General features: G+C 57.0%; 1 protein-coding gene across 3 annotated transcripts; it reads left to right on the top strand.

Moving 5' to 3' along the window:
• The first annotated feature begins 3,671 nt into the window (after positions 1-3,671).
• Positions 3,672-18,447, top strand: NR4A1 (nuclear receptor subfamily 4 group A member 1). Of its 3 annotated transcripts, XM_054591081.1 has the most exons (8): positions 9,827-9,932; positions 10,540-10,741; positions 13,572-14,449; positions 15,272-15,401; positions 15,671-15,822; positions 16,145-16,347; positions 16,434-16,612; positions 17,618-18,447. In XM_054591081.1, the coding sequence occupies exons 3-8, from the start codon at positions 13,574-13,576 to the stop codon at positions 17,872-17,874; spliced, it is 1,797 nt and encodes a 598-aa protein (XP_054447056.1). In that variant the 5' UTR covers positions 9,827-9,932; positions 10,540-10,741; positions 13,572-13,573; the 3' UTR covers positions 17,875-18,447. The 3 variants fall into 3 exon arrangements, with proteins under 3 accessions (XP_054447057.1, XP_054447056.1, XP_054447058.1); XM_054591082.1 differs by lacking the exons at positions 9,827-9,932; positions 10,540-10,741 and adding an exon at positions 3,672-3,862; XM_054591083.1 differs by lacking the exon at positions 10,540-10,741.
• The last annotated feature ends 6,370 nt before the right edge of the window (positions 18,448-24,817 follow it).

Raw genomic sequence — 24,817 nt, 5'->3', positions numbered from 1 at the left:
TCAGGTACCTGCTGTAAGAGGTTAGGAATCACTTCCTGGGTACTACTGGGTCCCTGACTCTGGCCCCTGTTCTCAGACACAGGTGGGGATGACCAGGCCACTCAGGTTGGGCCTGACTGGTAGGCAGTGTTTGTCCCACCCCACCCTTCCTCAGCTGTGGGATGGTAGTGAGAAAAGGGAAGGGTGGCCCTGCGGCCTGACTTCAGTCCTGTGTCTGGGGTACGGGAGATGATGGTGTCACTCTGGGGAGCAGGTGTAGCCTGTGGGCAAGGCAGGGTTGATGCCTGCTTTGGGGGTTGGAAACCCTCCAAATGTTCCGGACTGCCCTCCCCTGGAAGTTTTCTTTTTCCCTTTTCTCCTTTCTTTCAGCTTTCACTCTCTGCTCCCATTACACTCACAGGAACAAGGGGGTGCTGGGAGCTCTGTAGGACGAGAGTCTGTGCACTGTGTGCCAGAGGAACTCCCTTTACTGAGGACCTTGGGGCCGAAGTCAGGAGGGGGAGGAATCCCGTCACCTCTACCCTCAGCTCAAACCGGGCCCTCTCCTCCTTGTTCCCTCTGCATCCTATCATGACAACATCTACTTCTCTTTTCCCAGACCTCATTGTGGCCTGAGGGCAGGCTGATAACCAGAAAAGGCTGAGCCTTGGCTGGTCCTGCCCTCTGGGGCCCAGTCAAGAGAGGAGAGGGCTCAATAACGGTGGGAAAAGGGAAGGAGAGATGTGGGATCTAAGGTGCACTGGCTGAAGGGGGCTTTGGCAGCAGGGGGGTTAGCGGGGAGAGCTTGAAAAGGCTGGAGGGGTGCGTACACGGTTGGCTCCAGAAGGAGAGGCCACATGCCTGGAGTGGCTCAGAACCACGGTCTAGAGTTAGGTTTGACGTGTCTGCGTTTCATTTCTCTTCAAACTGACATCACATAGGTGTGTCCAGTACTGTTCTAAGCCCTGTACACATAAGTCATTTCAAGCCTGATGATAACCCTATGGTTGTTAATTTTAGAGATGTCAGTCATTTTTATAGATCAGGAAAATGAGGCACAAAGAGGTTATATAACTTGCCCAGAGTTACAGGTGATAAAGCCAGGGTTTGAACCTAGGCAGTCTGGAACCTAGCACATGCTTGCTTTTAAGAACTCTATTCTAAGCTGGGCCCTCCCGTTTTGGGACTGGAGTCCCTTCACAGAGTATTCCCGAGAGTCCCCATTGTTCTGGTGAGAAGGCTGGGCAGCCAGGAGAAGGGGACACGGAACTCCTGCCCTGTGGGGCCTCTGAAGCTTTGTGGGGATACCTTAGGAGTAAGGAGAGAAGGGCATTCTGCTCTCTCCGCACTTCCAAGATGCTCTTTTGTGCACATCAGGGGCTGAGATCTGGATTGAGGCACCCTCACCCCAGAGTAGAGTGTAAGGCTGAGGGGTTGGTTAGGTGCTGCCAGCTGTCTCCATGGCCCTGAGAAGCCCCAGATGCTGTCAGCATCCCCTGGCCTCAACCCGCATCCCCAAGAACTGCTTGCCTGGGGCAGGGGCCCCAGGCTCTGACGCCTGGCCTTGGGCTGGTTTATCTCCCCCTGGTAGCCTAGGTCCTGCCCCTGTTCCCACAGCTGTGTTTACTGGCTTGTGTTGTCTCCAGGGAATAGCCCTGCTGGCTGGTTTCTCGTCAGTCACACTGACTCCCCTTCTGTAGGCCTCCACCATGGACAGAAGCCAGCCCCGGCCCCTCCCTGATGTTTCGGCTTCTTTTGCTGAGCCCTGAAGGCCCAGAAGATGGTTTGAGTGATTTCCAACGTCGGGCCATCCATCCAGAGTGGTAAGTGCTCTGCTGTTGTCCTTTGTACCCCCTGGGGCCCCCGAGCAGGTGGGGTTAGCGGGTAGAGGTAGGTGCGGAGCTGCCTGAAGTGGATGTGGTTTGGGGGATGAAGGGGAAGCCCTGCAGAGGCGGTAGGTGAGGTGCTGCTCTGCGCGGCGGAGGGTCTCATTTCTCGGTGGAGGTACTGTGGGGGTGGGGAAGGGGGAAGCCTCATTTTCTTAGCAGGGCAGGTAGAGGAGGGCACTCTGGGCCTAGTGACATGGGGTGATGGGGGGATGTGGGGGATGACAGCTGTTCCCGAAGCAGCATGTGTCTGCTTCCAGGGAGCTAACGGGGTGGGGTTGGGTAGTTCAAGGCCGGGCTGGGAGTATAGTGGGGCAGACACGGGGGATGAGAGGCTGGCTTGTTTGTAGGGTACAGACACTGGAGCAGGGGAGTGCAGGAAGGGAAGGCGGGGATTACCCCATCCCTCCCTGAAAGGGTGCTGACCACCCCCTCCGCACTGTGGCCATGCTGAAGGTCCCGTGAGGCCTGGTATGGGGAGCTGCCCTTGTGAATGAGGAGGATCTTGCTAACCAAGGGCAGGGCCAGACCCTCCAGTATTCATGGAGCATTCCTGAGAGGGAAAATCTCGGTCTCGTGGACGCGGCCAGAGGGATCCTTGGCCATCTAGCGTACCTCCCCTCCTTACGGGCGAAGAAGCTGAGGGAAGAAGTGACTTTTCAAGGTCCAACAGTGAGGACATGTAGAGCCAAGCTTAGAATCCAGGTCTCCTGGATTCCAGGCAAGCCCTGCGGCCTGACTTGCTGGTGAGGACACACCTTTCTGCCTGAGCATGCTTCCGGAGACGGCACAGCTGATCTGCGAGGGAGGGGTGGGGGTGTGGGCTGGCATTTCCACCGGCCCTTTCCCTGGGGACCTAAGATACTGGGATGGGGCCAAGGACTCCACAGTCCTGGTTACCAGTTTGTATGAGGAAGAGGGATTCAACCTGGCACCCTGCACAGGGGCCCTGTGATTCCGTCTCCGTCCCCGGAACAGAGGTCCAGCTCTGAGCCACAGCCCCCCTCAGGCCTTGAGAGACCCTTGATGACACCAGAGCTGGCTCAGTGTATCCCCTAGCCATCCCCAATACTGTTACCCTCTGGGGAGTTGGTGTTCAGGGTGCAGAGAGCCCCAGAGAGGTGGCTGGGATGGGGAGGATGGATGACCGGTTAGAGCTGGGATGGAAAGAGGAAGCCCTGGGAAGCAGGGCCTCTTTTCCCAGGGGCTGTCCTGGGTGTGCACCCGGCCTCATGCTGGCAGCGGGCTCTGCGCCACCAACCTTGGGTTGGGGACAGGAAGAGGAATTACTGTAAGTGGGAGAGGCAGTTGTCCCCGGTCAGCCAAAGATCATGACTTGGGGAGCACGTGAGTGAGGATGGCAGCAGTGGGCCAGGTATCTTTCTCTCCACTCGACCCTCACCTTTGCTCTCAGCTCAAACCTGGAATCCTGAGCTCTCAGGCTTCCCTCTGGGTACCTAGCAGCCTCCACGGCAGAATTTCTCGTGTTCACCGTGTTGTCTGGGTAATTGGGTGGAACTCTCGTGCCAGATACGCTGCCAAGGCCACCCTGAGGGGCTGCCAACTGGGGCCCCACGAGTGCAAGGGCTGCTGGTCTTGTGACGTGGCACCTGTCTGCCAGGCCTGGGCATGGGCCCAGCGTCACGCTCACACCAGGGCTCCCGTCAGTTGGCTATTTTGGGCTCTTGCTGACCTGGGCCAAAGTCAGGCTTCAGCCAAGGGGGCCCTGAGGCAGCTCCCCATGTCCCCAGAGGCCAGCTCCGGTTTCTGCTATATAAACAGAGCAGGACATGCTGGCTTGGAGACAGCTCCAAGTCCTGAGCCTGTTCAGCTGGTGCGTGGCCTCGGCTGGGCAGGACAGGCTGACTGGGTAGTCACGTCTCTTCCCTCAGGGCTCCCTGAGGCCACCGGGAAGAGCCTGCCACCAGTCCTGGGATTCTCCCTTGGTGCGGCTTTCCAGGACCTCTGAGTCAAAGCAGATTTTGAGAAGGAAGCTGGTGAGTCTTAGGAATGGGGAAACTGAGGCGCAAGAGCTGGGCTCTTGGGAGCTTTTTCCATTGTGACTATCTGCTTTGTGGTTCCTCTAGCCTTGAGGGGGGTCGCGGGGAGGAGGGAGCAGAGGTGGCCAACATCCCAAGGAATGAGAGTTAAGGGCTTGACTACAGTTGGATGATGGGAGCTGGACTTGGGAACACTTCGTGATTGACAGCTGGAGGCATGATGCCGTCTCTGTCCTCGCTTGGAGGTTTCCAGCAGGGTCTTGAGCCTCCTGTTCTGTTGACCGGGATGGAGGAGGCCCTGGTGTGCCCAGGCTGGGGAGGGACCCTGCAGTGAGCTGGGTGTCCATCTGGGCACTGCAGCATTGGTTTTGGAGGAGGGTCCCTGGGTCCCCCAGCTGGTCGGGACTAGGAGGCAGGCCCCTGGGCTTGGCTTCCCTGAGCCCTGCACCCCTGCCCTGCTTTTCCTGCCTGGCTTCCCAGCTGGTTTTGGTGCTTGAGAAGCGGAGCTGGAGTGAGGTCTGGCAGGTCTGCCAACCAGTCTGCCACAAACATGCTCCCCAGGCCCCAGGCCAGGGGCTTGGACCCGCACGGAATAAGTGGCAGCTCCTTACGTGGGAGGCTCTCCTTCTCAGTTCTTGAAAAAAAAAAACCCAACCTTTTTCCCTTCCCTTTCTGAACGTGAGTCTTTAAACGAATCCAGAGCCTGCAACTAAAAATACTTTAACAATAGGAAAATGCATCAGTCTTTCCGGCTGGGGCTCATTATCAGAGGGTTTTTATTTTGGAATTTGAAATTTTGCCCAAGGTGGCTGGGTGGAGACCCTGGGCAGGGGTAGGAGAACTTGGTGCACGTTGACGTTCTGCAGGGTGTTGGGAGACCCTCTAAGGGTGGAGGAGAGGGGAGCTGGCCAGGAGCTGAGCTGATGGAGGAGCATAGAAGGGGATTTGAGGAGGGTGCAAATGAGGTGTGGGCCGACCTTTCCCAAAGGAACTCCACGGTCTTGTCTGGTTTCCCAGCTCTGGCTGTTCTTCCTGAAGTCTAATCTTATTCCTTTGTGCTGTATGTTAATTCCTTCTGGCCTGAGAAGAGAGTGGGGGTTGAGAAATCACTGAACTAAAGATGACCTCCATGGAGAGAGGTCTGCCCTCCTTAGCTAACTAGCTTTCTTGAGAGTAGTAATTGAGCACTTGCTGCATACAGAATCTGGAATTTTCTGGTGCTAGGTGGAGCCACATCTCTGGTCACACTCTCATTTCCTTTCACTGAAGCCCTGGATGAGGAGAGATGGGGATGAGGTTGCTTTTTCTCTCTTGTTCTTTAAGAAGGGGGGCGCTGGCTCCTTAGCTGAACTGAGGAACCTGGTGGTGTCACCTTTCCTTGCATGGCCTGGGATTCTGCTGCAGGTCCGGAGAGTCCCCGCCCCCAGACACTGCTCCGTTTCACTGTGGAGCCTCCCTCTTCTGTGAGGGAGAAGAATCTTTTTTTTTTTTTTTAAAGATTTTATTTATTTACTTTTAGAGAGGGGGGAGGGGAAGGAGGAAGAGAGGGAGAGTAACATCGATGTACAAAAGAGACATGGATCAGCTGTCTCCCACACGCCCCCAGCCAGGAACCTGGCCCGCAAGCCAGGCCTGTGCCCTGACTGGGGAATCAACCAGTGACCCCTTGGTTTGCGGAACAATGCCCGACTCACTGAGCCACACCAGTCAGGGCAGCAGATTGAATTCTCACAACACTGGGACCTGAGATGTTGTCGGCATTGGACAGATGAGGGAACAGTCCCGGAGAAGGCAAGGGACTGGCCCCAGGTCGTCGTACCCCAGGTTTGCTGGCTCCTGGTCGCAGATGCCTCTGAGAACTCCTCCATCTTTGGCCCCTGCCTGGGGCTCGGGGGAGAGGTGTGGTCACGGCAGGGCCTGAGCCCAGGCCAGGAGATCAGAGCCAGCGGCCTGGACCTCGTTCTGTATCCTCAGCGCTCAGAGCTGTCCCTGGGAAGCCCCTTGGGGCAGCAGGCAGTGTGCCCCCACCCCCAGCACAAATCCCCCTGCCCACTGCCAGGGCCGGAAGAGGAAGTGGCCAGGTCAGGGCAGGTGCTAGGGCCTGGGGCTGACGAGGGGAAGCTCCCTGGCCACTTCTCAGAGAGAGGAGGCAGAGCGCACTCCCTCTGCCCACCCGGAGGGAAGGGTGTGGAGGCCTGTGGGTGGGGATGGTCTTGGTGAAAGTAGGGCAAGTTCCTGCCCTCTGCTCAGCGGCGGAGGGGGCCAGCCTGAGGCCGGGGACATTGTGGGAAAGGGGCTGTGCAGTTCCGCTTCCTCCTGCCCTGTTCACCCATGTCCACGCCCTCCCTCTTGGCTGGGGAACATTGGCTGCCCATTTGGGGCGGCCCTGGGCGACTTACTGTTGCGGGTGCATGAGGGGTGCCCCTGCCAAGGTGAGGGAGATAGGGCCTTGCCCTCATGTTCACACATTGGTCGGGGGGGATGTGGCTGAACACATAAGGACCCATAAGATGTGACTAGGAGGGGCAAGGGCCCACTGAGTTGTCCAGAAAACATAGTATGTTGACAGAAAACACACTGGATGAGGACCCTTTTCTAATGTCAGATATTATGGCCCCTCCAGCTGTAGCTGTGTCCGGATTGTGTATCGATAGAGCAAGTAAAGAATGAGAAACAGCCACTGTTTCTCTGTGATTTCAGGAACACACGCTTGAATAAGTTTGGACTTAGTAAATTCCAGTAGCATCGGTACCATTTGCATATATATATTGCTTTTATTGAGACATGGCTATTTTTTCATTAAATGTTTATTTTTGAAAGTATAACATACATACCCAAAAGTGTGTAAATAATAGGTGTGATATTTTAAGTGTAGTTTGATGACTTTTCCAGAGTGAACACATGTGGGTGGCCATCTCCAGACTGTGACTGGAATGCTCCCGGGCCTTCCAAAGACCCCTTCATGGCCACTGCTGTTTTCAATTTATAGGCCATGCTTGTGTGTACCTGGTTCTGTGGTCCCCTTATAAGAATTAAGGGGGCACTGGGTCCAGCACAAAGCTGAGAGTTAGGGAACCTGAGTTTGAGTCCTGTTCCCAAGCTTCCATCTCTTCATTTATAAAATCTCGGTCAGAAATCAATCGTGGAAGGCTGGGGAGTGGGGTAGGTGGAAGAATCCGTGTGAAGGGCCCTGGGCTCACCCTTGAGTGGTATCCCCCGAGCCCCCGACTCCCAGTAAGGATGTGCTTATTATTAAGTTAGGCCGGCCCAGGAGAGTGGCACATGAGCTGAGGTCTTGGGAATTCAGCAGGGTTAGAAGGAAGAGGAGCAATATGCCCAGGGGGTGGTGGGAAGGTTTAGCCTAAGGTCCTTATATGGGGGCAGTGGGGAGGGGGAGGGTCATGAGGGTAGATTGGTGGGCCTGGGCCTGCCATGGGTGCTTGACATGGGAACCTGACATGGGTGGCTGTCTTGTCTCCAATGTGACTTCTTCCATCCTTGCCTTTCCTGTGTTATCACAGCCCTTTCTTGCCTTCTGGTTCTCCGCTCTAGTTTTGGATACCTTTCCCATTGTTACCTGCTTCATCATTACCTGTCCCCCACCCCACCCCAGGGAGCTATTTTGCTCTTAAAGGCTAGACTTCTTAAAGGAGGAAGGGTCCCTTGGGAGTCTTTGTCCAGTCTGGGACCAGCTTATACTCTAGGCCTCCCAAAGTCTGCCTTTCCCCAGTCCTACTTAGCCAGATGCCACCCTCATCAGAGCTCCAGCCCCCCTCTCTGGAGGGCATTTGGCCAGCAGGGATAAGGCCCAGGGTCCCCAAGCCCCTCTCACCTCTCTCTCCTCTGTCTTAGATTAGGCTTTCCACATGGGTGCCTAATGGGTGGCCCTGGCTGTGCTCCCACAGATGGACTCTGCCTTTTTCTCCTATTTTCAGAGTGTAGTGTACTCAGACCTTCCAGCATGCCCCACCTCCACAAGCAGGGCCAAGTGGCACAGGCACTTGCCTCCCCTCCCCTCTGCCTTTGCAGTAGCAAGACCGCAGCCTCCAAACCTGCAACAGCCGAGGAAGGTGGGGCCTGGGCTGCAGATGCAGGTTTGGGGGCTAGTGCTGAGATGTGGAGCTTCAGGCCAGGGCCCTGGACAGCTCCTCAACACACCTGAGTTCCCTGGGGCTCCGGGGTGGGCCTCCCCACGGGAGAGTAGGGATGGTCTGTCCTGCTCTTTACAGATGGAAACGGGTGGGGAGGAAAGGCAGGTGCTAGGGCTCAAGGCTGGCCCAGCTCTCAAAGAACTGTTAAGGCTGGGCTTGAGCACACACCAGTCAAGCCACAGCTAATACACCTGTTTGGGTGGTGGGGGATGGAGGGAAGAACGCTGATCTGGCGAGTCATCTTTTGCTGACATATTAAAATTATTTTTATTTTTTGAGGAAGGCCCTGTTGGGTGGAGGGAGGTGTCCCAGGGCAGGATTGGGGGCTGGGTGGCAAGCCTAGTTTCACCAGCCCCAACTTGCTTTGTGTGCCTGAGCAGGGTGCAGCTCCTCTCGGAGCCCTTGGGTCCTAATCTGCAAAATGGGAGAACATAAAGTATATTGGTACTTCAAGCCTGTTCTTAAAAAAAAAGCTGGATCCTTTTTTTCCTAAGCAAAATCTTAAGCAAAAGCCCAAGACAAAAACAAACAAACAAACAAACAAAAACTTTAAGCTGAAGTGCGGTGAGGATCCTGGATGGGTCCCATTGGCATTATCCTGCCCACGCTTCACCTTTACCCAGGTAGCCTTGAAGGGTCTCTGGAAGATGGCTTGGGAAAAGCCAGAGCTCTCTGAAGACAGGTCCACACTGAGATTGTAATGGGGGAGTTCTGTCAGGTCCTGACTAGATCACTGAATGAGACTGGCATTACCTGAAGACTACTCCATCCAGGGTGCACAGGGGGGTTTGGAAAGTGGAAAGGAGCTGGTTAAGGGGCAGTTTTCTTCATGGGTGTGGGCAAGGAAAAGGGGAGGCCACTGGCCTCACTCAGTTGATCTGCTGCTGCCGCCTTCAGGTACCAGGGAGGCATGGGCTGTGGCTGGCAGTGGGAATGTGGGATCCAAGAGATGTTCCAAAATAGAATTCAGGAAAAAATGAAAAGTTACATGTGGGGCATCAGGAGCAGACACCGGGTGACAGGCAGGAAGTGCAGAGATGACAAGTGCTGTCTGGAACAGATGAAGTTTGAGGTGCTGGCAGGACCTTTGAGTGGGCAGAAGTGGGGGCTGAAGACAAGGGTGTGGGGAATCTGAGATGGGAGATGAGAGTGGATGTGGAGAGCAGGAAATGCCTCAAGGGTAGAGGGAATTGCTGTAGGAAGACCAGGTGAAGTGAGACTGGGGTCCGTGGGTGCAGGCTCAGGGAAAGCAGAAACTCTTCATGTTGACTTGGCAGGGGAGAAAGGAGCTGGGTGGGGCCCCTGCGTGCATGTGTGCGCGCGCGCCCCCACATGTAGGAGGATGGCTCTCTTTTATGAACGTTAGCCCTCCCTTCTTCCCTTACCTAGCAGGTGAGGGGTCCCCAGGCTAGGGGCAGAATGGGGGTGGAGGAGCTACAGCCAGACCAGGGAAGGTTCCAGGTGGCTACAGCCTGGTCTGTGCCTTGGTATAGCGCTGAAAGGCCCTTCCTGCTTCAATAGGGCAGGCCAGAACTACTCTTTACACAGGTGTTGGAGGTGAGGTTGGAGTGTGGGTGCTCCTTCATTAGGGGCAGGGGAAGGTGAGAAAAGACCTCCACAATCAGTGGCCCTGGGTTTCACCCCACCCCCCACCGTGAACCACCACCTTCCTGTGTGACCTTGAGCAAGTGCCATTATTTCTGAGCTTGTTTATTTATAAAATGGGGAAGAGTTTGCACAAATTCTAAAAGATTTCTCAGGCTCCACCCGATTCTGAAATTCGGTAATTTCCCACCAGAGTTCACTCAACCTGGAAGGGACTGTGGAGGGGACTGGTGAAAAATGAAGTTCAACGGGTGGAGTAGAGCCCACTGGCCCGCCCATCTTCGGCCTGGCAAACCCCTGCCCTCCGGAAGGTACTTTGCATAGGAAACTGGGGGGAGAGAATAAGGCTCAGATTCTAAGCTTGAGAACCTGCTGGGGATACCCTGCTGGGGAAGACTGATCAAATGCACAGGGTTGAGGTGGGGGCGCAGATTCCCCAGGTGTGTCCCTGACTGTCCGCCCCAGTCCCAGCCCTCCAGGAAGGACCTGGGAGGGTGCAAGGCGGAGCGGGCCAAGGGAGCCGGAGGGAGCGGGCGCGGTCAGTCGTGGCTCCCGGGAGCAGCTGGAGGGTGAGGCGATCCTCGTCGGGGAAGCCCTGCGGCCACGGCTCTAGAGCGCCCTCTCCTCGGGCTCTGGCCCTCCCTGGCCGGTTATTTCGGACCTGGGGACCCCGGGCCGGGTCCTAAGTCCGGCGGGGGGAGCCTCGGGAGTCCACGAGCTGCTATTTTTAGCCTGCGCAGTGGGCGCGAGGGGACTATTTATAGATCAAACAGTCCGGGCTCCCTGCGTCAATGGAACCCCGCGTGCGTCACCCGCTCAGACATTCCAGGCCCCCTTTTTGCTCCGCCCCCTCGGGCTCCCCGGCCCGCGCCGCCTCCTGCCGGAACCGCACCGCCCCCCGCGCCCTTGTATGGCCAGGACTCGCCGGCCGTGCGTCACAGACGACCACGCCCCTCTCCGTGCGTCACGGAGCACTTAAGAAGAGGGTCGGCTCAGCCCGGGAGCCCCAGTGGCGGAGGCTGCGAAAGTTGGGGGAGTGTGCGGGACTGCTGAAGCGCACTCGGAATCAGGCTGCAACTCGGGGCGCTGGTCCCGGGCAGGGGGAGCAGGAGCCAGTCGGGTAGGTATCCCCGCGGGGATCGTGCAGCTCATCAGAGCTGTTCTGGTTTTTTAGCGGTGTTGCTGAAGGAGGCGGGTGTTCGCGCGGGCAGAAAGGATGTTGTAAGGGTCTTCGTGCAGGAGGGGGGTGTAGGGTGCAGGTCTGGCGTTGGGGTGAGGAGCAGTTGGAACGGGATGAGGACCCAGATCGGACTAGAGTCTACTCGACACGGGATGGTGGTGGGGTGCCTGGGCAAGGTGGAAGCCTCAGGGGGTTAGGGTTGGCGCCAGGAGTCGGGACTTGTCCTGTAGGAAGCTGGCCGTAATTCAGTCTCCCAGGGTGCTCAGTTGGGCGCACGGCGCCCTGAACTGGGGTGCTGATGGGACTCTCAGTACAGTGGGGGAAAAGGTACACAGAGCTTCAGCTGCTGGGATCCATCCAACTCCTGCCAGGATTGGATTTCCAAAGGGTCTCCTTCCTGCCAGCTTGTCAGCCCCCTCCCCATGCCCCTAATAGTTTTCTTAACACTTTAGAGGCTGTGGCTTAGTTTGCTGGTATCCAGCCTGAAGCTTCTGCCTGAACTATGTTAGGAGATCTCTGGATTCCCCAAGGAAGTGGCCAGCATTGGTGGCTGACCTGTGGAGAGGCTGCTGCTGCATGCTGGAATAAAAGAGTCTTCTTGGGGAGCAGGGTCTTTGGAAGCACAAGGAAGATTGTTTTAGCTGTAGTTTGGGTCGTGTGTGTGTGTGTGTGTGTCTGTGTGTGTGTGTGTGTGTGTGTAAAGGAGAGAGAGATGTGGAAACCCTGGTCCTGGGGATCCTGGGTGGCAGTTGCTAATGTTGGAGTCTCTGGTGTGGTGCTACCTGGAGGATAGCCCCCCCCTTTACCCCAGAGTCACCCTTATACCCCCATAGTCACCTCTCTACCCCTATAGTACTTGTTGGATCAAACAGGTAGGGTGCAGCCTGAGGCAGCTTCAGCATAACAGGTGCAAGCCACATTGTTGCCAGGACCTGCCTGAAGCCGGATTCTCCCCCTCCCTCCTTCAACCCCGCCTCTTCCTCCTCCCTGTGGGACTGTGCAGTCATCCCCACCCCCATGTGGGTCCATATCTTGTGCCATTAAGTACCTGCATGGGGGTGGAGGGATAGGTTGGTGGGGGTTGATCCGGATGTGGGACGTCCAAGTGGAGAAACAGGATTTGAATAAAGCTGGAACGCCCAGCGCTCTGCGGCTGCTGCCTTTCCTCCACCCCAGACCCATCCCTGCTCAGGCTCTCCTAGTGAAGGCAGAGGTGGCCACGCTTATCTCTCACAGGTGCTGTGTGCCTGTGGATAGGTGCCACTGGGTGGATGGGCCAGAGCTTCCGGGGGCTCTGTCGTCGAGGCTGGTTGTGGGAGTGTGAGGTCAGTGGTGGTGCTAACCCCGCTAGGGCCCGTGGAGGCGGAGGACAGGCTCGGACCAGAGGACTCCTTGGACTCTTGGCCAGGAGGTGGTGCCAGCCGTTGCCCCTTCCTTCTGTCCCCCTTGATTATGGTTCTTGCTCTGTTCTAGCTCGCTCCTTACCCAGCTTCCCTCCCTGACTGGTGCCCTGCAGACGCCAGGCACGGAGGTGGGAGGGGTCACTGTTCTAGAGCTTCTTCTCTGCTAATTCATGAGCAGCCTGGAAATTTAAGGATCCCCCCGAATGATGCTAGTTCTCCTTCAGGCTCCTCAGCATTGCGGGGTGTTAGCCCCCTTTTGTCTGAGCTCCTGAATTTTTCAGGGCCCGCTTCAGTGGGGGATGGTGCCAGGCATTGTGGCAGGATGTCTTCTGCCCTCCCACCAACAGGCTGCTTCTCTGTGCACGGCCACCTCAGGTCTTCGGGCGTACTCCAAGAGTTCTCTTATAAATATCACAGAGAAAAATGCTTTGGGGGTAGCCTGCTGGAAAGAAATTCCTCTTTGGGACTGTCCATTCTTCTGGACGTCCAAAGGGCTATTCTCTCCTCCCTCCAGCCTCCCCTCAGCCTCTTTTCAGCATATGGCCTTTAAAGGTCTGGAGCCAAGTTACCCAGTCCACAGGGGGGCTGGGCACGGGGTGAAGAGGCCTGGGCTCTCTTCCTCTTGGCCCCTGGGAGCACCCCATGCAAGTACAGAATGGGTACCTATGCCCCAGATGGCAGGACCAGGGTGTATGTGGGATCTTCAGGCTTTGCTCAGTATGCAGTGTGGGGGTAGGGATAGGAGACAGGTTCATTGCTGCTTAGGCCAATTTCTTAGACAGTGAGGCCTTCACCCCCAGCTCTTCTTCCATTGCAGGATGTCCTCCTTCCCCAGCACTGTGGCGGGGGGGAGGGGGTTTTGCAGAGGTTAGGTGGCGCCTGGGAATATTCCTAGAAGTGCTAGGTTGGAGAAACAGTATATCTGTTCCTGGAGACTGGGCTAAGGCTGAGCCTGGCTGCCTCTCCCACCCACCCTTCTCCCAGCCCCCAACCATGCCTTACCCGGTGAGGGAGGGCAGGGGCTGGAAGAACACAGCTCCCCCCTGTTCCAGCAGAGAACCGCTGGCTGGATGCCGTCCCTCGGGTTCCCAGGCTGACTGGGTGTGGCCGGCCTTCTGACTGAGCCCACTCGCACTGGGCCTTTGCCCAGGGGCTTTATGGGACACGGAGCTTGAGACGGTACTCTGGCCAGGGGTCAGGATTCCTGGGTTCTGTGGTGGGCTGGGACCCTAATGCCTCAGGGTCCCATGTCTGGCTGGTGTTCCTGCCACCTGGCTGCTTGGGGGTCTGTACTTAGAGGTCAGGCTTCAGGCCTTTTACACTGATATCCTCCCCCCGACCCCCGCCTTGGTGTCTTCCCTCTCCAGAGATGCCCTGTATCCAAGCCCAATATGGGACACCAGCACCAAGCCCAGGACCCCGTGACCACCTGGCAAGCGACCCCCTGACCTCCGAGCTCAGCAAGCCCACCATGGACCTGGCCAGCCCTGAGGCAGCTCCCATCGCCCCCACCGCCCTGCCCAGCTTCAGCACCTTCATGGACGGCTACACAGGGGAGTTCGACACCTTCCTCTACCAGCTGCCGGGAACGGCCCAGCCATCCTCCTCAGCCTCGTCCTCAGCCTCCTCCACATCATCATCCTCAGCCACCTCCCCTGCCTCTGCTTCCTTCAAGTTCGAGGACTTCCAGGTGTACGGCTGCTACCCCGGCACACTGAGTGGCCCACTGGATGAGACCCTGTCCTCCAGCGGCTCCGATTACTACGGCAGCCCCTGCTCAGCCCCGTCACCGCCCACTCCTGGCCTGCAGCCACCCCAGCTCTCTCCCTGGGATGGCTCCTTCGGCCCCTTCTCACCCAGCCAGACTTACGAAAGCCTGCGGGCATGGACAGAGCAGCTGCCCAAGGCTCCTGGGCCCCCCCAGCCGCCAGCCTTCTTTTCCTTCAGCCCCACCGCCGGCCCAAGCCCCAGCCTGGCTCAGAGCCCCCTGAAGCTGTTCCCCTCTCAGGCCACCCACCAGCTGGTGGAGGGAGACAGCTATTCCATGCCAACGGCTTTCCCAGGCCTGGTGCCCACTTCTCCACACCTCGATGGCCCGGGGATGCTCAATATGCCTGTGACCTCAGCTAAGTCCCGGAGTGGGGCTCCGGGCGGAAGCGAGGGCCGCTGTGCTGTGTGTGGGGACAACGCTTCATGCCAGCATTATGGTGTCCGTACCTGTGAAGGTTGCAAGGGCTTCTTCAAGGTACTGGGCTGCGCTGGGTGTGGGTTTTCATGAGGAGTGTGGATGGGCTGGTCTCTCGCTCCCGCGGGGTCTGTGACAACCTCTCTCGGGTTCTCCCAACTAGTCCTGCTTTCCAGGGAGGTGCAGCCCTTCTCTGTGGGCTCCCAGGAGATGGCACAGGGCTGGGACATTCATACACTAGGGCACTCATGGCCTGTGTGACTACAGTGAGACAGAGGGAGGCGTGCGATACGGGCGGGGGTGCGGGCTGTAGAGGGGCCCGGGAGGGTCCGCTCAGTGGCCAGCCTCTGCTTTTCTCTGCCCATCCTCCCCCAACTAGAGGTCTTGGTGGGAAGGGGGGGTCCCTGGCGCTCGTGTTCCTGGCATGAAATAAAAGGATCTGGGAAGAGGGCTTGGTGCTTGAGGGCTGGGGGTGGACTTGGAAACAGGCTGTGTGTTTGTCCCAGCCCCGGGTGCCTGCTTAGCTTCCCGTCCCCACTCCCACTCCCAGCCCTCCTCGGCCCTCTCTTGTCTGCCCCTGGGAAGGGACAGGTGGATCCAGGCCCATAAGAAGTACAGGTGCCTGGGCTACCAGGGAGCCCCTCGCCCCTAATCTGTGTCCTAGGGGTCTTCCTCCTGGTGCAGAACCTCCCCCAATGTCCCCAAGACTTTTTCTCCTGCCACCCTTCTACCTCTCCCTCCCCTGCCACCCAAATGTTAGAAAAATAGCTGTGAACAGAGGGCGCTTTTGTCTGTGATGGCAGCAGGATCTAGACAGTCCCCTCCCCTGGGCTCCCCCCTCCCCATACTCTGACAGCCTGTTCCGTGTTGTCCCCCCTCCAGCGCACAGTGCAGAAAAATGCCAAGTACATCTGCCTGGCTAACAAGGACTGCCCTGTGGACAAGAGGCGGAGAAACCGCTGCCAGTTCTGCCGCTTCCAGAAGTGCCTGGCTGTGGGCATGGTGAAGGAAGGTGGGTGGCTGGGACAGAGGCACGCCTGAAGCAGGGGGCAGAGTCCCCCAAGCATCTGTCCTGGTGGACCGCGGGGAAGGGCGTGCCTGGACCATATTTCCACTCCACCTCTGGTCCACCTGCCTTGCTTATGGGAGGTGGTCCCTGTAGGGAGCCCCTGGGTCTCAGGAGCTCTGGGACTTCGGTGCTTCCCAGCTTTGTTGTACACAGCTTTAGTTGAGAGAGGCCCTTCCCTGGGCCCCTTCCTCACCCCTGCCATTTCTTTGTAGTTGTCCGGACAGACAGCCTAAAGGGACGGCGGGGGCGGCTCCCGTCAAAGCCCAGGCAGCCCCCAGATGCCTCCCCTGCCAACCTCCTCACCTCCCTGGTCCGGGCGCACCTGGACTCAGGGCCCAGCATGGCCAAGCTGGACTACTCCAAGGTGAGCCCCGCCAGCCCACACCCGGTGCCTCTGTGCACGTTAGGAAAGGCCCCTCCCCGGTTGGACAGACTGAAAAAAGAGGAGCCCCTGTGGGCTGACCAGATGGAAAAATATACCCCCTTGGGTGGGTGGCCAATTAGAAAAATGTGCTCCTTCCAGTAGCCTCCATCGTGGATGAATGTTGGAGAATTGGCAGGCACGGGGTGGATGGAATCTCAGTTCCTCTCTGACCCCTGGGATCTGGCCTCTGGTGCATGATGTGGCTCTACGTCGTGGCCCTTGTCCAGGTCCCTAGTGCTGACCCCACTGGGCTGCCCCCTAGTTCCAGGACCTGGTGCTGCCCCACTTTGGGAAGGAGGATGCTGGGGATGTGCAGCAGTTCTACGACCTGCTCTCGGGGTCCCTGGAGGTCATCCGCAAGTGGGCTGAGAAGATCCCTGGCTTCGCTGAGCTGTGTGCAGGTGACCGGGACCTGCTGCTGGAGTCGGCCTTCCTGGAGCTCTTCATCCTCCGCCTGGCCTACCGGTGAGCTGCCTGCTGTCTGCCTAGCCCCTCCCCGGCTGCCCTGCTCCGGAGCCCCGCTGACCGCCATCTGTGTCCCTGTCCACCAGGTCTAAGCCGGCCGAGGGGAAGCTCATCTTCTGCTCCGGCCTGGTGCTACACCAGCTGCAGTGCACCCGAGGCTTCGGCGACTGGATCAACAGCATTCTGGACTTCTCTCGGTCCCTGCACAGCCTGGTTGTCGATGTCCCTGCCTTCGCCTGCCTCTCTGCACTTGTCCTCATCACAGGTGAGTGGGCAGTCCCAGGGTTGGGCCGGGGGGGGCGGTGCTTGAGGACCCTCGGTGGGCTGGCATCGGACACTTCCTAAGCTCCCACATTGTGAAGTTAGGGTGACTAGATGCAGAGAGGGGCCAGCACTTGCTGAGAGCAACGCTGCTGGTACGAGGCAGAACCGCAGGTTCAGGCCCAGCTGCTTCTGAGTGCAATGATCCCAGGTGACCCAAGATCCAGACTGTGCAGGTGTTGTATGTAGCCTAGGGTTGTGGTTTCTTTCTAAAGTCTTAGTGAATTATGTTGCATAATTGCTCAAATGATAAATTTGCACAAACGAAGCACACTCGCATAACCAGCACTTAGGTCAAGACGCAGGCGGGCATGACCAGTCCCCCAGAAGCCCACCTTGTGTCCCAGTCACCGGCTGCCGCAAGGGTAACTGCTGTCCTGACTTCCGACAGCACGGGTTCCCGTGCCTGCCAGCTGTGTGCTTTATGTAAATATCATTATGCAGGGTGGGCTCTGGGTGTTCAATATGGAGGTTTTCAAATCTCTCCATTTTATTTAAAGCCCCTGAATTTGCCCCTCTCCCATTTTTACTTAACTTTCACAGGGGACCCAGCTATATGGGATGGAACCTGAGGCGCCCTGGGCAGAAGGGGCGTGGCGGGCTTTGAGGCAGGGATGCCTCAGAGCCCATCTCCAGGGCTCCTCCGAACAAGTTGGGGAGAAAAAAAAACAAAAACCCCAAAATCACTGGCCTAATCAGAAAACTTGGCTAGGATTTTTGTTTTCTTTTGTAACCTTGGGCAGGTCATTTAATCTCCCTGGTCCTCAGTTTCTCCTACGGGAAGGTGAGGATAATGAGTGTTACTGCCTTCCTAGACTTCTGACGGGCTTGTCATGTGTGTGAACATGCTTTCGCAAAGTGCCAGAGGAGCTTCAGAGGCCGGGGGGAGGCCAGGTCTTGGGAAGGTCTGGTTCTCAGATGGGTGGTGAATCCTGTACCTTCCTCACAGACCGGCATGGGCTGCAGGAGCCTCGGCGGGTGGAGGAGCTGCAGAACCGCATCGCCAGCTGCCTGAAGGAGCACGTTTCAGCTGTGGCGGGCGAGTGCCAGCCAGCCAGCTGCCTATCGCGCCTGCTGGGCAAGCTGCCCGAGCTGCGGACCCTGTGCACCCAGGGCCTGCAGCGCATCTTCTACCTCAAGCTGGAGGACTTAGTGCCCCCTCCACCCATCGTCGACAAGATCTTTATGGAGACGCTGCCCTTCTGACCCCAGCCCAGGAACACGTGCACTGTGTACGCATACTCCTGCACCACCCCACGTGCCTTGAGCCCATGGCCCTTGGACTCCCGGAGCACTGTCCCCTGCCTGGGCTGGAGCTGCGGAGTGACTGGCCTCCTCACTTGCTTTGGGAGGTCACCCTCTGGCAGGGGGATGCATTCATGGGGGAGACCCCTACTATTTGTCTTAACCCCTCATCCCAGCCCTGGCCTTTGTGTTTTTGTAAGATAAACCATTTTTAACACACACCACCATGCTGTAAATAAGCCAAATGTTGCTGTAAATACAGGAAGGAAGAGGGTGAGGTAGGGGGAGGGCAGTTGAGAGGGAGGGGTGGGCCCCACCAGCCTGGGCAAGCCTTTCCCAGCCTCTTCCTCTTGGCTGTCTCCTCCCACCTCCTTCCACATGTACATAAACTCACTCTAGGAGGAAGACAAATGACAGATTCTGACATTTATATTTGTGTATTTTCCTGGATTTATAGTATGTGACTTTTCTGATTAATATATTTAATATATTGAATAAAAAATAGACATGTAGCTAACACTGGCATCCTGTCTATCTCTGACACTGACCCCCACCCCCCGCCACTCCAATAACACAGGAGATAGAGGTGATTGGTTAAGTCTTGTATGTTAACCACCTGAGCTAACAGGTCTCAGTTTTCGCTTTTGTAACAGGTGAATAATAATGGCATCTGCTTCATGGGGTGGTTATGCAAAAGCACTCAGACTAGATTCTGACGCTGGAAAGCGTGGGTGAGGCCTGCGGTGGAAGCCCACTGGGATAAGAGCTTCGCAGTCCTAACCTGGGGCCATGATCTCTGATTTGGCTTCCACGTCTGTAAAACAGAGGCGTAGCCTGCCTCACGTTGTTGCTGGGATTCCAGGAGTGTGGGTGTGGTACTTAGCAAGTGCTGGTACAGGGCAGCCCAGGATGGTGGAAGCAGCTGTTACTCAGTATAAGCTTTTTTCCCTCCTCATCTTCAGCATTCCTCCCACGTGCTGCTCGCCCCAGCAGCAGGATCCAGGTTGCTGGCAGTCCTTGTCAAAAGGTTCTGAGGTCTCTACCTGTGCCCACATGTCCCCGTCTAGGTTTTCCAGCCTCCAAGCTCATCTGTTGCTTAGTCATCTGGCTTAAAATGTGATTTCTAGACTCTACACCAAAGACCTGAATTTGGTGAGGGGTGGGTCCGTGAACCTGAACTTTTACCAAGAACCCAGGTGCTAGCGATGCAGGTGGTTGGGGGGCCACGCTTCCGAGAAGTGTGAATCTAGATAGACCCCAACCTGAGGCCCAAGGTGGCGGCCACGCAGCATCTAGCCCCCTCACTGCTCTTGGCGCCTGTCTAGCCTCACAGTTTCCTTCTCAAGAACCCTGAAGGCAGTGCCCCTCACACGTGTTCCTTATGACCCATAGTGTCCTTGGCCTAGGATCCGCTTGCTGGGTGAGTCTCTGCCTCCCCAGGCCTCTGACTGTATGAGAGCGGCCCCTCTCGAATGGAAGTCGAACAAAAGAGGGTTCTGCCCAGGAGTAGGACAGAGTCAAGGGCCTTCCCTAGGGCGCCAGCCAGTCTGTAGGGCCTCAAGGAGCCCCAGCCATGTGCCCTCACTTGGGTTCTGGGACGACCGTCCAACCCCAGGCATCCTTGCCCAGGTGGGGAGCCCTGGGATCTGTGCATGGTGACTGCCACCCCCAGCAGTGTGTGGACTTCAAGCCTGTGTCCCTGCTGTGCCCCACCCCCCTCCCCAGAGCCCCTGAGTGAGCTTTTGTTGCAACACCAGCACCTGGCAAGGCAGGGGGTGGGGCTGCCTGGAGATCTGCCTGTGTTCTCAGCCCTGCCTTCATCTCCACGCTGCTCTCTGAGAAGCCATTTTCCTCACTGAGCCTTGGGGCGGTGATTCTTGTGGCCACGCTCTGGGTAGGAGCAGAGGTTGCTGGGAAATCTCGCACCAGCTGCAGCTGGACTGAGTCCTTCTGCCTTTGTGTCATTCTCCTCCATATCCGGCCTTTCTCTTGCCCAGACAGACGAGGGGCACAGGGCAGCACCTAGGGAAGGGAAAGAACCACTTGGCGCTTGAGGAGGGGCCAGGATTGGGGAATGGGGTGGGCAGTGGAGGATCTTGGTCCCTAGAGGTCTCTTCAGCCCCATAGTGATGCTAATAGCTACCACATATCATACTCCTCTGCCTACTAGGTTCTTTTCACATATTTGTTATTTCAAGCCCTCGCTGTTACCCGAGGAGGAAAGTGTGGTTATTCTCACCTCACAGCATAGCGGTAAAGGACTCTGCAGCCAGACTGCCTGGGTTTAAATCTTGGCTACAGCTGTGGAATTTGGGGCAAGTGACTTCGCCTTTCTGAGCCTCAGTGTCTCCATCCGTAATTGGAGAAAATAATTGTACCAATTTCATAAACTTGCTATGATGATTACATGAATGAATGCAACAAAGTGTTTCAAACAGTGCCTGGCACATAGCAAACACCCAATAATAATAAGTATTGTTTTTACAAAAGAGGAGAATTCTTATTGGAGAAAGGAAATGACTTTCCCAAGGTCACTTGGCTTGTACTTGCTGAGCTGGGTGTGTCTAGCCACTAGATCTCCTTGCCCAGGGCCTTGGAAATAAAAGAAGCTCCAGGAATGGTGGTTCCTTTACAGAACTCTGGCTGCTGGGGTACAGGGCTGGGGGCTGATTTCTGCAGCCCCGCCCCACCCCGCCCTGCCCCACCCAGGGGCTGGAGCCTGCAGACAGGCCCTTTCTTTCCACTGAGCAACTGGAAGAACTGGCCTCCAAGTCTTGCTAGGGGCTGGGAGGGCGAACAAGGGGGCATTGAGTCTGGTGGGGCCTCACAATGGCCGCTCTGTCCCGGCTGGCCGGGGGCTGGGCCCGTTTCCGACAGGGACAATAGTCAAAAGGCAGTGACGCTAGCAGGGCCTGGAATCCCGGGCGGGATTTTCCAAGGCCTCAAAGCCTGCTGTTTGTCTTCATATGGAGACCCAGGAAGCCTGCCTCCCTGTATCCCCCCATCCCACCCACGCTGGGCCCCGTGCCCAGAGGCCCTGGCCCCCTCCTTAGCCCTAAGGTGCCACTGTGACTAGGGCAGGCAGAGGGGTGGTGGTGGCTTTGAGGTCTAGGGTGTGAGTGGGCGCTCTATACTCCAGAGGTCTGTGCCTAAAGGCCTTTCCCTGGGGTGTGGGATGGAGGAAGCTGCCCCATACCTGGGCTCCAGCCACGAGGACTGGGTTATAGAGGGAGGTGGTGAGGGTCAGCCTCAAGGAAGCTGAGAAGCTTCTGAAGGTCATGGGCAGCCCGACCTCAACACTGGACTTGAGCTGTATGGTGCCACATGGTCAGGTCTGAGTGTCCAGCGTGTTTGGCTGTGCAGCTGCCAGCCTTGTGGCTGTAGAAGGAAGCCTGTGAAAGAACCTGTCACAGGTAGAAGGGCATTATGACTGGACAGTTAACAGGTTACTAGTGATGTTCTTTCATGGTCATGAGGCAACTGTGTGCTGAGGGCACTGCTAGGTCCCTGTCATGTGAAGCTGAGCCTGGGGAGTCCCAGAAAGTTTTAGGCTAAATCTGGACAAGCCACAGTGCCCACCAAGTCCCTGACGACTGCAGCGGAGACTCTCGGCCACTGGGCTTTCTCGGAAGATGATTCTGAAAGGTGAGAGACTCTGTCCATCATCAGCCGTCTGGCCCGGGCCAGGCCTGGCCTTGCAGTCCCACTGCTCAGCCAGCAGCTGCTCTGTTCTCCCTGGATCGGCCAGAGCCCAGCCCTGAACCTTTGCCTCCACCCCAGCTCCACACTCAGGCTTCCCCCAGGCTCTGCCTTGGCTCCGGACAGGGGGTATCTCTGGCTAATGGGACTTTGAAACCTCCAGCTCCCTGTGGTGAAGACAGGGAGTAGTTAGTGCAGAGTTGAGTAAAAGCCCCTTCCACCCCCACCCACAATGTCTCCTTCCCCACATAGTCAGGGACATTCTGAGGGAAGGAGGCACATTCCAGGGTCCTCAGCAGGACTCAGAGCTGGCCTGAGGGCTATGGGGCCCTGGAGGCTCTGGCCTTGGCTTCTGCCTCTTGCCTCGCTCTTTGCCTTTGGGCCCATGCTCCAGTCATCCTCCCCACAAGCCTGGCTTTGCCTCCTGCAGGCCCTGACCCTGCCAATTGAGGTCTCCTCAAGGTCTGACTCAGGAGCTGGCACTGTCCAGCCCCTACTCAGGCGAGGCCGAAGGGACTGGGGGTGGCTGCCGGGCCAGGGAGTGGAGTGCTGGAGGCGGGGTGGCTGTCCTGCTACATGTTAGCAGGGAGCCGCGTCCAGCTGCAAGCCAGGCAGATGGGGCACCCTCCTAGTTTGGCACATCAGAGAGAAGGGCCCCCCACCCGGAGAGCCCAGCCTTGGGGGAGGCCAAGCAGGAGACCTGGACCCCACCCCATGTAACTGGGCTACCACAAGGATTGATTGAGATGTCCGCAGCTCCACAAGATACCAGGGAGAGAAACTCAGCCCCTAGGGGGAGACAGAATCTCTGACAAGGGTGGGTAAATGGCCCTTCCCTTTTGCAAGATGCAAGAACAGTTACACAGAATCCTGTGCCCCAAAGAACAGCAGATACGCACATGCCTCCCAAAGGAACAGATGCACAGACTTTGCAGGACAGAGAGAGGACTCCTCACCCCTGTGGGACTAACATAGAAATAAAGTCTCATCCCCACCCCAACTTGGCCAGAGGAACAGACACATAGACCTTCCCCAGAAGAAGAGATGCACCACTTCTCCCCAACGTGGAAGGACAGACCCCCACGTCCCCCAGGAGAACTGGCAGCAGACGTGCCACCTCCCAGCCCAGTCCAGGTCTAGAGGCTGCCTGATGATGTTGGGCTGGGAGGTGCCTCTTTCTCACGCTCTCTGTCACTCTCTCGTCCGCCCAGCCATTTCCTCTGCCTTGGAGGCGGGGGTGGGGTGGGGTGGGGGTGGGAGTGGGGGGGAGTGGGGGGGGTGGGGGGTGGGGGGTGCTGGGAGTAACATCCCAGAAAGGGTGGGAGGAGGAGAAGCCCCTGCCCAGGATTCCAGGAGGCACATGTCAGACAGGGAGAGCTGGCCATCCTCACCCTTGAGGCCCAGCCTGGTTACATGTCAGCAGGCAGGGTGCTGGCCACCCAGCCAGGCTGGTCACCGTCAGGAGCCCCCAGCCTGACGTCAGTCCCACTTATTGTTGTTGCTGGGGCCTGAGTCATTCCTGTGACGCCACAGGGGTCAGCTCTGGAATGGCTCGGGGTGGCCTGCAGGGCCAGCTTCAGGGATCAGCTCTCCCCTGGGGCATGCACTAGGATGGGTGGGGACATCCGAGGTCACACTCATCATGCACAGCCAGCTGCCTACTCCCAAGGTCTCAAGTTGGCCTTCACGGTCCCTCCACTGACCTTTGCTGCGGGCCTGGCTCAGAGGGCCTCGGCCAAACGGCCCCTCTGCCTGCTAGCCGTGGCTCGGGCTCTGGCTGAGACGTCCGTGCCTTTTCCGCCTCGGAACCCTCAGTTTCCACCCTGAGTCCTCAGTGAGACCTCTTCCCCGACTCTTTTCTTTCCTCTTCCCAGGGAAGCCTCCCCAGGGGAATTCACTGTAGCACCACTTCTTTCTGGAATCATCTTCCAGAATCCCCTTCCTGTCCATCTCCACAGGCGGTTATCATGTATTCACTGCAGCTGCGCTGGTTTTCTTCTGGGGCCCAGTCACCTCCCAGCTTGCTGAGAGCATGGCCTGGGACTCCTCCTGACTCTAAATGTGTCATTTTCTATCCAGGCCACAGGCATCTCTCTGGAATGACAGCAGCGGCCTCCATGCTGGCCCCTTCTAGTCCTGCAAAACCTGCTGCCATTTCTTTCATACCACTTGCTGTGTTCTCCTGCCCAGGTATATATCTCCTGGTCCATCTCCTCTGCAAGGCTCTGCGCTCCCAGAGGGTCAGGCTGTGACTCGTCCACCTTGGTATGACACGGGCCCACTAGCATGTGGACAGATATATGTGTAGCATGAATGAATGAATGAATGAATGACTACAGCTCGATCATCAAGGGTAGTGGCATAGGATGGGAGAATTCACTCCACACTGTCTCCCTATTTTGACCAAGACCTTCCTTCCCTGACAGGACTACCCACATGGGTGTAGGACCCAAGAACAGAGGGGTCATGAGAACCACCCTAGAAGGATTCAGGGAGGTAAGAGGAGGCAAGCCTTGACCAGCGTCTGAGCTTGAGATATGAGAGGTGACAGGCCTCGGCCTCATCCTCAGGCAAGAAAGGGTCCATGGACAGGGTGTGTTTTGGAGTAGGGACAAGAATGGGTAAAAGGACTGGTGGAATGAAGAAAGAGTAGTTGTGTGGCCTTGGCAAGTACATTAGTCAGGGTCCCGCAGAGAAACAGAACCAAATAGGATGGATAGACATATATATAAATTTAGAATTGGCTCCTGTGAGTATGGAGGCTGACAAGCCCCAAGATCTGCAGTCAGCAAGCTGGAGACCCAGGGAAGCCAAAGGTGTAGTTCCAAATGCTGGGAGCCTCAAGACCAAGAAGAGCAGATATTTCAGTTCAAGTCTGAAGGGAGAAAAACCAATGTCCCTTGGAAGCTGTTAGGCAGGAGGAGTTCCCCTCCCTCGCTTGTGCCAGGGTCAGGCCTTTTATTCTATGTGGGATGAAAGCAGTGATGTTAATCTCATCCAGAAACACCCTTACAGACATACCCAGAATAATGTTTGACCAAATGTCTGGGCATTCTGTGGTACAGACGAGTTGACACATAAAATCAGCCATTGAAGCAAGTCATTACATCCCTAAACCTCCGTTGCATTATGTGTAAGTTGGGGGGAAATGATCTTTCCCTTCAAAGGTGGTTGGAGAAATCAACACAATAGTGTGTGTGAAGTG

Source organism: Pteronotus mesoamericanus, unplaced genomic scaffold (genome assembly GCF_021234165.1).
Source record: "Pteronotus mesoamericanus isolate MK-2021 breed Mesoamerican mustached bat unplaced genomic scaffold, CSHL_Meso_final scaffold_21, whole genome shotgun sequence".
NCBI lineage: Eukaryota > Metazoa > Chordata > Mammalia > Chiroptera > Mormoopidae > Pteronotus > Pteronotus mesoamericanus.
This window is presented reverse-complemented; position numbering and strand designations above follow the sequence as displayed.

Excerpts from the sequence above, each read along its gene's own strand:
- NR4A1 (XM_054591082.1), top strand. The coding sequence starts at position 13,574 with ATGCCCTGTATCCAAGCCCAATATGGGACACCAGCACCAAGCCCAGGA. Across the intron at positions 15,402-15,670 it reads TGTGGGCATGGTGAAGGAAG|TTGTCCGGACAGACAGCCTA; the intron begins GTGGGTGGCTGG and ends ATTTCTTTGTAG. Across the intron at positions 15,823-16,144 it reads CCAAGCTGGACTACTCCAAG|TTCCAGGACCTGGTGCTGCC; the intron begins GTGAGCCCCGCC and ends GCTGCCCCCTAG.